Raw genomic sequence first — 13,632 nt, 5'->3', positions numbered from 1 at the left:
ATCATGTGACGTTTTCTTGTAATTAATCGAAAACACTTAAAAGATGCTAGTCTAGTAATGGAAAAGTTTTAAGAATCAGGTCTATCCAATACAGCATTACTTGTTTGCAATGTTGTTTGCAAACTTGTTTACTAGCCTTCCCGGGCCTTTCTATTTCTTCTCCTTGCTGAGATTTTTAACCTAGAAATTCTGTGCAAATGTCAGAAGTCCCCACCTCCACAGCCCATCACCAATTAAGAAAAGAAAGGCTGTTGAGACATACCACCCCAAATCAGAAAATTCTTCTCCTGTGATAGTAATGAGCTAATAAGCCCCATCTTTCAACCCAACCAGAAATACTCATTTCAGAGTCTTCTACTTTAGCATCTCTAGCAAACATTCCTACTTTCCAAGCTACAAGAGTAAATGGCACTAATGACGAAAGGCAGCCTGCCTTATATGATGGTGTGCAAACATTATTTAGGTTCTGAAAGATAAGAAGGCTGAGAAACAGCATCAACGCCCATTTAAAGCTTCTAACAACCGCTCCAATACGCTAGTACAATTTTGGAGTTAAGTCAAGATCACTTTAAGCAACTACTTGTTGAAACATACTGAATTGGTTCTTTTCCTTTTCCAACAGTCAGGATTTAAACGTTTTTGTTCTTCAGCCAAAGCCTTTGCTTCTAATGTATACATTCTCCTCTCTTCATTCTTCATTTTCTTCCACCTGTCACCAAGGATCACACTTATGGCTCTGTAAAAGAAACATTTACACAGTGTTGAAAGCAAGAATTTTTCAGAAAACTCATGTCAAGTGCTGCTACTTTAGGAAGAAGTAGAAAGTTGAAAGACAAAAATCTCGTCCAACATAGAGCAGGAGAAAGGTCAAGACTACTGTACTCATTTCCAGTAAAATCTGAAGTCATGGTCCATTCATCGTAATCTTGGCAATTAAAGCCTCCTAGAATAGGGCCAATATCTAAAAGGGCTAAAAACTGGATATTTTACACAGCTTAGATTTGAAGAAAAAAGTTAAATATTTCAACGAAATGGTTTGTTTGAATTACCATTGGGTACATCGGTCTTCAAAGATGTTTAAGATTATTAAGGCAGACAGTGTTTAGTATCAGCAGCATATTCACCTTGTATTGAAAGGTATTCTTACTTTCTGTTTGTGCCCATAACCCATCAAATAGTCACGATAAGCCTTTTTTCATTCATGCAACCGCCGTGAAAATGTGGTGGCGCTAACTATGCACACTTACCACTTACTTACCTCCAAAGACACCACCAAATAAACCTTAGGCCACAGTTACACTTACTACTTAAGAAAACTGGATAAACTCAAAGGGGAAAAAGTCAAACTGGTAAGACCCATCATGATAGAAATTTGAAGCTGTTCCCTATTTATTAATTTGTTCCCAAAACTACTAAAATGGTCTCATCCAGAACAGGCAGACACAGACTGTTTCCCTTTGTGAAGAGCTTAACCCTCATTAACCCTTAATTTCATGACACTCATACGAAACAGGTGGTCTGGAATGACTGCATGAAGTACGTACAAAAGATTTCACAATGGCTGACATGGAAGCTAGAAAACAGGCATCTGAGCTTTAGAACAGTCGCCACAGAAGCTCTACTTGAAAAGAAATTTAAAATGTAGTAAATGTATGTATTTTTTAATCCAGTAAGTCGATGCAATTCAACATTGCACTGCATCTTCTTTTAGTAAAATAAAAACCAGTTTTTATAGTCTCCGAGTTAAAGGTACTATATAATGGTTGACACATTTACTAGTGAAATTGATTAAAAAGTATTCACATACGTATCAATTTCCAAGTCACAGATGCATTTGGTATAAGAAGCTTCTCTTTTTAAAATGGAAGTATTTGGGGTGGGCAAGATGGGTGAAGATGGTCAACAGGTACAAACTTCCAGTTTTAAGTGATGGAGCTGTAATGTACAGCAGGGTGAGTACAGTGAATAATACTGTGTGGTATATTTGAAAATTGCTAAGAACATAGATCTTAAAAGTTCCTATCACAAGAAAAAAAATTCCTAACTATGTATGGTGATGGATATTAATTAGACTAGTTGTGATCATTTCTTAATATGTACAAATAGTAAATCATTATGTTGTGCACCTGAAACTAATATGTCATATGTCAATATATCTCATATATATATATATATATGTATATATATAAAAAGATCATGAGTCATTAAAACCGGAATTCAAAGCTGAATTATTTTATGTGCATAATCATTTGACTTTTCTCAGAATATCAAGGATTAAGGGAACTAGGAAGAATGGAGAAGATAATTTTAATTCGTGGAGAACTTGGTTGGTTTGAGAGGAAGCGAGCAGTAGAGGATTCTAAGAGATGAGGTATGGGCACAAGCAAACAGTAGGAAGGACTCACACTGTTAACTTTTATCCCTGAGCTCTAGTGAGGACCCCTCGTAGTCTTTTGACAAATCTGGCAGTCATTACAAACTGCCAATGCCTGCACATCCCATAGCATGACACAGTTGTAAAACAAGTACATCCTTGAGATCTGACACAAGAAGGTGCTAGTCTTTTCTGTAAAGATGGAACAGTCAATTGTTTAGAACTGTGTCATCTAACAGGCAAGTGACATTTAATATTATTTTAGAAGGCAGATCCTTGCCTCTTAGCTAACCTAATTATCTGTCTAGGTATTATAAAACAGTTACACATGACCCTAAAAATTCCACTTAAACATTTTACTTTAAAATCAACCTGGAAAACAGAATTCAATAATGAAAGCTACTGAATAACTTAACTATCCCAGCTCCTCTGAACTGCACAGAAGTGTTACTGAATTGTTATAGTCAGAATTATCACTATTTTTACCTGTTATCTTTCCCTGGATACATCTGAGTATATTCAACTCTGTATTTTTTGGCAAAAAGCATGAAGGCATTCATTGGTCTTTTGCACTTGTTAGGAGAAGTGGCACTCACAGTCCCTGAGCTGTGGGTTTTGACAGCTTTAGCATACAAGGAATTGGAAGAGAGCTGTGAGGATCCCGGGGAGCCACAGTTTTTACTGAATCCAGATCTTTCAAAGTCTTGACCTCCAGGTCCTCCACAAGACAAAGATGCACGACGCTGACGAGCCATACTACTTAACACATAGACTGCAGAGGAATCCATAGGCGTGAAGTCATAGCTGTAAATAAATACATAAATTCATTAACAGGATTTTAATTCAGTATAGTTATCTGATTTGTGAAAACAGGATTAAAAAAAAAAGACCCTTAAGATCTGATTGGAAATTTCAATGTATTTTACCTTAAATAATGTTACCAACACTACTTTAGCAACTTCACCATTGATAGTTGCTTGTAAGATGAAAGCTTATGTATGCATTTACTAAATTTATTTTTTTTAATCTTAATACAAAATGTTTTTATAAAAGACTTCCAAGCCTCCCCACTTCAAAGGAATCTGTTACAATCCACATACTTTATTCATAGCAAACACCTTCTTCAGATCCCATACAACTCATTCCTACTTTAGATTCATTTTTTTGACAAATTTGATAATCTAATTTGTTGACCTCTAGAAGCCTGAAACTACAAAATTAAAACAGAGTAGCAAGCATATACCAGGCCTAAGGACTAACTACTACAGAAGACAAGATGTTGGGTAAGCACAGATAGAAGTGGTTAAATGTAGCTAAAGAAACTTTAAATGCACAGTAGCCTGGGTCATCTGTTTACAATGACATGTAAATACAGTCATACATGCATTAGTCTCCCCTCAAGGCTATCCATATATTATAACATAGCCTAATAACTTAAAACCCCACATTGATCAGGAAAGGCCACATTTTGTTAGGTATGTTCAGTTTATATAGGTATATAAGCTTTCCGTATCATCTCCTTTTCTCAACAAGCTTGCGTGGCGATTATCATTATCCTCTCTTTATATGAAGAAACAAGCTAAAAAAGTATTGTTCACCCAAGGCCTCACAGCTACTAGCTCTCAACCCAGATCTGTTTGTCCAGCTCCAAAGCCCCAGGTTTCCTCATAAGTACCATGGTACTCTGCACTGCTGTTGGCAAACCTCAAGGTGAATAACCATCAGATTAATTGAAAACATCATCTGAAAATTAGAAATAACGTAGACCACAGCCTAAAAATATACCTGTCAAGAGAATTCTCTTGTTCCAACTCTGTTAACTTCTACTGCTTACATTGGTAATCTCAGCAGAAAATCTTTTACTTCACCCCACTCCTCTTTCTCTCCCTGAAACAGAGATTCTGGCAGTCCATCAACAGGTTGATAATAGCTACAGGAATAGTATCCGCCTACAGGTGAAGCAATGTGCGATTATGAATGATTCTGACATACGGAGAGCTACCTGACTGAGGTGCACGCCATTCACTGCACACAGTAAATGGCTTTTACCAATTATCAACCACACAACATCTGCTTTTTTAAAGGTATTACATGAAATAAGTGTACTTACAAGTATGACTCCAAAATCATCCAATAAATGCTTAGCAATCAGTATTATGCCAGAGAAATAATTTTTGCTATCTTAAGCCCCTCTCATATGTAATTTAGAAAAATAGCAAACTTAAGCATTTGTAAATGAACCTGACACAAAATTATTAATTTCTACTGCAGGAAAATAATTATAATTTGAAATACTGGAAGATTTAAAAATAGGGTAGGCTAATTACCTACTGAAATTTGAAAACTCCACCATCTAGTGGTACAAATATAACCGTCATCCATTTCCATTATGGATACAATTTAAAGTAGCTTGAAATATTCAATCACAGAATTCATATTTTTGACATGACTACAGCATTATATTACATAAAACATGTTTTTAAAAGAGCTTAATTTTTTGCTATACTGAGCATTCGCTCTCTTTGCTATCTGTTCCTAAAATGTGCCTTATTGCACCTCACTTTTTTTCTACATGCCACTCCTCGAGCTCAGGATGCCCCTTTCCACCGTCACTGTCTATTGCTCTTAAAGAAAAAGTACAATAGTATAGTGTCTATTAACTGAATCAGAAATATTAACTCACTTAACCCTCCCTTCGATATGATCCTCATTTTACAGCTTTTTTCTTTGTTTTGAAAACCATGGAAAAATTAACTTACCCCAGTTTCCGCAGCAAAGCTATCACAGAGCCCGGCTGTGAATCCAGGCAGTCCGCTGCAGAGCCGTGTTGCTAACCAGGCTACACTGCCTCCCAACCAGCACCTACACACGGTACACACGGCCTCATCCATTCCCTTCTCTAGGCTGGAAGCAAAGAGGCAGGCCTATGTCTTAACTGATCTTCAATCCCCAGTGCCAGCACGTTCTAGGCTCTCAAAATGACTGACAACTGACCGAGAGGGTAAAATAAATCACTCTGGAGAACGTAATAATATAAAATTTTAATTGGGCTCATAGCCCGTCTCTGCTACTTACTAATGGTATGAGCTTGGGCAGGTAACCCTCTAGCCTCAGTTTACTTAGCTCTGAAATGAAGATAATATTTGCTATGCAGTGTTGCACAGCTGGCAGAACAGACTGTATAAAACACTTAAGGCAGAGGTGAGCACACAGCAGGTCCTCAACTGGGGTATCAATTATTATTGCAGAAGTAGTCTAGATTGGTAAAGTGACTGTCCTAAACCTGCCTGATGCCTAGAAGATTGGCCTCAATACCCAATGTCTCAAATGGGCTTCTTCAACTCAAGCTCTCACCTGGAAGCTTCCTTTCTACAATAGAGCCACCTACTGTGTTTAAGAGCTCATCCATCAGTTTATTGCTGACTACTTCTGGTCCTCAGCAAGCTAACATCTACTCCAGTGCCCTTCCTAGACCAGCATGACCCAAGAGCACCTACTGTGTGCCAGCTGGATACTGTAATTTCTAGTCCTCACAACAAGGAGTAGAGTTAGGCAGGTGTTATCACCTCCATTTTACAGTTAAAACACTGAGGCTTGCATTTGCAGCAACATGGATGGGCCTAGAGATTATCGTACTAAGCAAAGTAAGTCAAAAAGACAACCATATGATCTAAAATACGACAGGGAATTCCCTGGTGGTCCAGTGTTAGGACTCCGTGATTTCACTACCAAGGGCCTGAGTTCAATCCCTAATCGGGGAACTAAGATCCTGCAAGCCACGTGATGCAGCCAAAAATAATACTAAAATAAGATAAAATATGACACAAATGAACGTATCTATGAAACAGAAACAGACTCAAAGACACAGAGAACAGACCTGTGGTTGCCAGGGAAGAGGAAGAGTGGGGGAGGGAGTGAGTGGCAGTGTGGGATGAGCAGATGCAAACTACTGCTGATATACACAGGATGGATAGACACAAGGTCCTACTGTACAGCACAGGGAACTATATTCAATATCCTGTGATAAACCATAATGGAAAAGAATATGAAAAAGAATATATGTATAATAAAAATTTTAAAATAACAAGGAAACAGTATTTCTAATATCACTAAAGTTCTACATTTGTCACCCCAGAGGTAACCATTCTCCTGAACTGTTAATCATTCCCTTAATTTCCCAACAATTTTATTATAAAACTCATTCATAAACACGATAGAAACTATAGTGACATTAATTATGTTAAAATAGCAATTATATTAACATGTTACATAATGTTTCATTGTGCAGAAATGAATTAACGTTGCAGGCTTGCTGTCCTTTCAAAGGGTTACTTACAGGCTGGCCCTTTGACTAGCATCCGGAACTTGGATTTTGGGAGGGTTCCCATCATACCCACAACTGATAAGAGTGGCTCACTGTTCCTAAACTGTATGTACAAAAAATACGGTTTACCCTAAACACCTGCTTTCCTTTTGGAAGCTTTTGGTATATGCCAGGCAGAGGCAGCCTATGCAACCAGCTCCCAATAAAACCCCTGGTGCTGCGTGTCTAATAATCCTCCTGGTAGATAATGATTCACACGTGTTGTAGCTCACTGCTGGGGGAAATAAGCTTGTCCTGTGTGACTCCACTGGGAGAGGACTCACTGGAAGCCTGGCTTCCCCCAACTTAAGCCCACGTCTTTCCCGTTCACGACTTTGCTTCATATCTTTTCAATGTAAGATATCATAGCTGTGCATATGACTAAGTACTAAATCCTGTGAGCCCTCCCAGTAAATCACTGAACCTGGGGGTGACCTTGAGGATCCCTGGCGTAACTGTATAATGTGTATTTTACATACTATAGAAAGATTATATAAATGTAATTAGATTTATAATTTTATTAGATATATTTCCAAAGAACATCTGATTCCAGACTAATTTTTACTTAACATTATTTCTAAAGATCCATGTTTTAAAATGTATGGCTACGGTTCATTCAACTTCCACTGACAAAAAGAATTCTACTGTATGATTGTATCACACTATATGCATTCAGTCTCCAGTGAATGAGTACTGATACTGTTTCCACGTCATACGCAACACAGCTTGAACTTTACACATCGCCTAGTGCATGTCTACAAGCATTTACTTCTCTACGGTGCACATACAGAGGAATGGAATTGCCGATATTCACTGGTAGACAATAAAGCGAAAGTATCTTCCAAAATTTTTTTATCCATTTACACTCTCACCAAACATTAGAGGTATCACGGATCTAAATCCTAAGAATACTCTGAGTACTGAACCTTAACAATGTCTTGTTTTTCAAAAAAGACTGTATAAAAGAGAGTCAAACAGCATTTAGATTCCAATCTTGCAGATGTTTGTTGAGCATATAGCCTGTGCCAGGCCCTGTGCTGGTTGATTTTTTAAAATGTTTTTTAAAAATAGTCTCACTTGGGCTTCCCTGGTGGCACAGTGGTTAAGAGTCCGCCTGCCGATGCAGGGGACACGGGTTCGTGCCCCGGTCCGGGAAGATCCCACATGCCGCGGAGCGGCTGGGCCCGTGAGCCATGGCCACTGAGCCTGCACTCCGCAACGGGGAGAGGCCACAACACTGAGAGGCCCGCGTACCGCAAAAAAAAAAAAAAAAAAAAAGAAAAAGTCTCACTTATGCTTTCAAAATAAAAAAACATATTAACCTTTTATTTTATTATATTAAACTGAATTTATTTAAAATCTTCAGGCCAGCAGAAATTCTTGAAAATTCTCTACTTAAAGGCCTATGGATTTGATAATTATCTTAAAGAATGGGTCTTGGGGCTTCCCTGGGCGCAGTGGTTAAGAATCCGCCTGCCAATACAGGGGACACGGGTTTGAGTCCTGGTCCGGGAAGATCCCACATGCCGCGGAGCAACTAAGCCCGTGCGCCACAACTGCTGAGCCTGCGCTCTAGAGCCTGAGAGCTACAACTACTGAGCCCGTGTGCTACAACTACTGAAGGCTGCATGCCTAGAGCCCATGCTCCGCAACAAGAGAAGCCACTGCAATGAGAAGCCCGTGCACCGCAATGAAGAGTAGCCCCTGCTCGCTGCAACTAGAGAATGCCCATGCACAGCAACAAAGACCCAACGCAGCCAAAACTAAATAAATAAAAGCTAACTTTTTTTCAAAAAGAAGAAAGAATGGGTCTTAAAATCCCAGATATCATATACTTTCTCTGGGTTCCTTCTGGAAGGAGGGTGACCAACTGCCCCCATTTTCCCAGGACTGAAGGGTTTCCAGTGGTGCAGGACTTTCAGTGCTAAAACCAGAAAAGTTCTGCACAAATTCAGACAGTTGGTCAACTTTCTTGAATGTCAGCACACATGGGTCCTTGTCCTATTATACCACTTACTAATAGGGTGATCTCAGGAAAAATCACTTTCCTCTTTAAGTCTTTCCAAATGTCAACTTTTTGCTGTTTTTACAATTTTTAATCCATGCAACTAATGCCCTTGGTCAAAATGAATAGTAAACAAAGACACAGTTAACTAAAGAAAAAGAAAGATACAATTAACAGACTTATGGTCTGGTTCAAAACAACTGGCCAGATTTAGCAAATTTTTCTTTTCTTAACTATCAAAGATGATCTATTTAATTCCTAGACATATAATGTGGTATTTTCCTAATCTTAAATGTTTTATGAAGTCACTTTTCCTACATGACTACTCCATGTAGAAGTCTTTTTTTTTTTGAAGTATAGTTGATTTACAATATTGTGTTAGTTACTGGTATACAGCAAAGCGATTCGCTTATATATATATATTTAATATACATATTCTTTTTCAGATTCCTGTCCTTTATAGTTTATTACATACTACCCTGTACTATACAGCAGGACCTTGTTGTTTATTATATATATAGTAATTTATATATTAGTATCTGTTAATCCCAAACTCCTAATTTATCCCTCCCTACCCCCCCTTTCCCCTTAGGTAACTATAAGTTTGTTTTCTATTTCTGTGAGTCTAATTCTGTTTTGTAAATAAGTTCATTTGCATCATTTTTTAGATTCCACATATAAGTGATGATATATGGTATTTGTCTTTCTCTGACTCACTCCACTTAGTATGATAATCTCTAGGTCCATCCATGTTGCTGCAAATGGCATTATTTCATTCTTCGTAAAACTCCTCGAGGGACTTCCCTGGTGGTGCAGTGGTTAAGAATCTGCCTGCCAATGCAGGGGACACAGGTTCGAGCCCTGGTCTGGGAAGATCTCACATGCCGAGGAGCAACTAACCCCGTGTGCCACTACTACTGAACCTGCGCTCTAGAGCCTGCGAGCCACAACTACTGAACCTGCGTGCCACAACTACTGAGCCTGCGCTCTAGAGCCCACAAGCCACAACTACTGAGCCCGCAAGCCACAACTACTGAGCCCACGCACCTACAGCCCGTGCTCCGCAACAAGAGAAGCCACCACAATGAGAAGCCCATGCACCACAAGGAAGGGTAGCCCCTGCTCGCCACAACGAGAGAAAGTCTGCATGCAGCAACGAAGACCCAACTCAGCCAAAAATAAATTAATAATAATTAAAAAACTCGAACTATATTATTTTACTTTAATTACCAAGTATTTATTCATATACAATTGACCCTTGAACACTGTGGGTTTGAACTGCATGGGTCCACTTACACATGGATTTTTTTCAATAGTAAATACTACTCAGTCCACGGTTGGTTGAATCTGCCTACACAAAGGGCTGGCTGTAAGTTATATGTGGATTTTCGACTGTGTAGAGGGTCAGTGCCCCTAACACCTGTGTTGTTCAAGGGTCAACTGTACATCCCTCTTCTAAGTAGTCCTTTTATAATTCTCAGATCTTTAAAGGTTTAACCTCCTAAACAGCAATCATTAGGGAGATTAAGAGTAAACTTTAATTTTTTTTCAGAGAGAGAAAAAAAGGAATTCAATATTACCTTTTAAATGTATCAAAAACACCTGAATCATCAAAATTAATGGCATCGGGGTGTCCAGGAGGTAGACATACATCACCAACATGAATTTCACAACATGGAATGCCATGCTGTACCACAGTCAAGCTTGGATAAAATGATGACCAACCTAAAGTTAAAGCAAACTATTGTTACATAAAGGATGGAGATTGACAGAAAGCATCCAAATTATTTATTATATGATAGCTATGTCACTTCTGAGTCTTAAAAAAAGTATGTCATAGATTTATAACACAAGTCATATATCTTTGCCACAAAGCAAATCCAAGTGTTTTATTTAAACAATGCAAAAGCGCTCCAAAACTAGTTTAACTCAGCATTTTACTAATATATCAAATTCTATCAATCAGCACTTCCATTGACCTACAAGACAGTAAATGATAAATGATGATGGAGACCATGAAATAGTCTCTGAATCATTACGTTTGACAGTGTAAATGTGATTCAGGTGTAAAGCATATTTGGCCTCAACCAAAATTCAATTACCAGAATACTCCATTCCCCAAACTATATCAAAACAACAGAGCTTATTATAGTATGCTACATGAATCTACAAGTTCATACCCACAGGAAGCAGAGCTCCACCTGACTACTGCTAAGACATTTAAACATCATTAGGTATTATTATAAGGCACTTCCTATGGTAGTTTTATTTAGTTTGAAAGAAGTTTTCCCTTCAAAACGTTTTTTCTTAATCATCAAATAATTATGCCACAAGACATAAGTATAGATTTAAGAAGCTTTCTTTAAAAAGTTACTACAAATTGAAAATTGAAGCCCTACCTTTATTTTTAACATAGAAAGGGTGGTCCAGTTTACACTCTACAGTAAGTAAACCATCTTCGACTGTACCAGGATCAAAAGTCAACTTCAGTACAGACTCGCCAAATGATATACTTTCTTCATGTGATAACAACTTTAGACCATCAGAACCATAGCCCTGGAAATACATGCATAGAGTAAATAAATTGGCAATGTTCAACTCAACATGGAGTGAAGTTCCTATTATGTGTAAGACTTTGTGGAAAAGGTAAAAATAAACAAGACAGGATCCTTCCCATTAAGGAGCTTTTGACCCAGTAGCGAAGAAAGGCAGATATTACTACAATATAAAGCTGACTGGAATAAGTGCTTCAATCCAAGTACAAATAATGCTAATGGAGTTTAATAAAGGGAGATATTAACTCCAAGAGAAAAAGATTGGGGGGGCTTTCAATTCCCATTTGAACTGGAATCTAAAAGGAGAATGCAATTTAGAAAGGTACAAGAACCTGCCTTACACCAGGAATAGTTGTGACTAATAACTTCTTTGGAGAGTGCTGAGTATCTGCTAAAAATACAAGATTAGTTCAGAGTTGGGGCAAATAAGACTGCAAAGGAGGGCCCAGTTAGTAAGTAAGTAAAGGGATCTTAAAGACAGGCAAAATGCTTAAACTTTCCTTTGAGAAGGCACTGGGAAGTCAATGAAAATATTTTTATTAATATAATTGTTGATTTTAAGATGATGACAAAGACTACAGATAAAAGGTACCTCTAGTATTCAATTTATTTGAAGATATAACGAGAGAACCCCATTACAGTCTTGAACTGACAAGTGCAGTGGTGGTAGAACCGGGCTGAATTTAAATTCAATCAATATTTATTGAGCACTTAGTACATGCCAGGTGCTAGCCTCTGAAAACACATGATCCCTACCCTTAAATTCACAGAAAAACAAAGGAGACAGACATGCCAACAGCTAGCTACAGTGTCCAGTCAAAGTAACTAATGAAAGAAAAGGATAAATGTAAAAAATCTTTAAGGAAACAGAATGGATCAACTGATTACAAAGAGAGGAAACAGTCAACTTCATTCATGTTTTGAATGAAGCAATCAAGAAAAGGTTTTGAGGACTTCCCTGGTGGTCCAGTGGTTATGAATCTGCCTTCCAATGCAGGGGACACACGTTCGATCCCTGGTCAGGGAACTAAGATCCCACATGCTGCGGGGCAACTAAGCCCGCGCGCTCTGGAGCCCACACGCCACAACTAGAGAGAAGCCCGCGCGATGCAACGAAGAGCACGTGCTGCAACACAGCCAAATAAATACATAAATATTAAAAAAAAAAAAAGAAAGAAAGAAAGGTAGGTCTTGAATCTGGCAATCAAGAAAGGGTAGTAATACTCTTAAAAGGGGAAAAATGGACCTGGATGGGGAAGAAAAAGGTGAATCCAGTGTTGGCTATACTAGTAACTAGATTACAGAATCTTCTAATTCTTAGAGCTATAAGAATTTAAAGCTAATCCCAGTTCCGTCTTACAGATCAGGAAGGCAATACCCAGTGGGGTTGATAGACTGCCCAAGGGCAGTCATACAAATAGCTGCTGGCAGAGCCAGAAACAGCCCAGCTTTCCTGACTCCAAGAAAGACCAAAGCAGTTTCCACAGACCACCAAGGAGCTGCTGTCGACATTATCATCAGAGAAAAAGTGGTGAAGAGAGTGAGGAAGGGTAGAACCTTATTAACATTCAACATCATGGGCAGACAAGCCACCAGTCCAGACAAGACATCAGAAGGAGAAGCAGGGCACTGCCATGCTACGCAAATCAAGGGCAGACAATCCACTATGTCAAACACTGCAGAAATGTCAAAAAGAACAAGCAGAAGTCTCTTTAGCAATCAAAATAAAACTAGTAACCTTTGAGACGATTTTAGTAGAGCAGCAGAGGCTGAAGTCGGACTACGGTGAACTTCACTATGTAATGCTTACAGCAAGAAGGGGAGACTGAAGGCCGCCAAGTCAGGACTGCTGTTCTCAAGAGACTCACTAGTAGGGGACAGCAGGCGCAGAACAGGAATTTTACACAAGCACACATCACATGCCCAATTTCTCTGCCCACAATGGAGATGGAGAAATTGAAGATTTCAAAGATAAAGGTTTCATCCAACATTTATCCTACTGCTTGCTGCCCACTACTGCCTTTGCTTATCGACTTAGAAAACACCAGCATTTTAATGGGTCATTTTAAATGTAACTCGATCAATTCTCACTTATCCATAGGAGAATTAACCACTTTGTAGATTACCTAAGGTAAGGCTTTGGTTTGTTTATTTATTCATTTTGTGTTTAATGCCAGTTTAATTTTCCCCAAAATAAAATGTGTAAAAAGTGCTAAGAAATACACTCTTGTTTCCACCTAAGAAAGCTTCATTATAAAGGTGAAACCTAAAGTCGCTTCTCCTCTCCATCGGGCTAAGCAACAGTCACAGGAGCTCCTCCCAAAATGTCAAATGT

The 13,632-nt window shown here is 38.6% G+C and overlaps 1 protein-coding gene across 3 annotated transcripts in view; it reads right to left on the bottom strand.

Moving 5' to 3' along the window:
* The window catches only part of HBP1 (HMG-box transcription factor 1), a 31,052-nt gene that overhangs the window by 1,604 nt on the left and 15,816 nt on the right, over nucleotides 1-13,632 (bottom strand). For all 3 annotated transcript variants that reach the window (XM_082661813.1, XM_082661815.1, XM_082661814.1), the window contains exons 7-10: nucleotides 11,142-11,298; nucleotides 10,323-10,467; nucleotides 2,861-3,178; nucleotides 595-736 (exon numbers count right to left, since the gene is read on the bottom strand). In XM_082661813.1, the coding sequence (XP_082517939.1) occupies nucleotides 595-736; nucleotides 2,861-3,178; nucleotides 10,323-10,467; nucleotides 11,142-11,298 (762 nt within the window). The remainder of the gene's footprint in view (nucleotides 1-594; nucleotides 737-2,860; nucleotides 3,179-10,322; nucleotides 10,468-11,141; nucleotides 11,299-13,632) is intronic.

The sequence above is a fragment of the Grampus griseus genome (assembly GCF_964374135.1).
Source record: "Grampus griseus genome assembly, chromosome: 9".
In the NCBI taxonomy this organism is placed as follows: Eukaryota; Metazoa; Chordata; class Mammalia; order Artiodactyla; family Delphinidae; genus Grampus; species Grampus griseus.
Note: the sequence above shows the minus strand (reverse complement) of the source record. Positions and strands in the feature narration are given on the sequence as shown.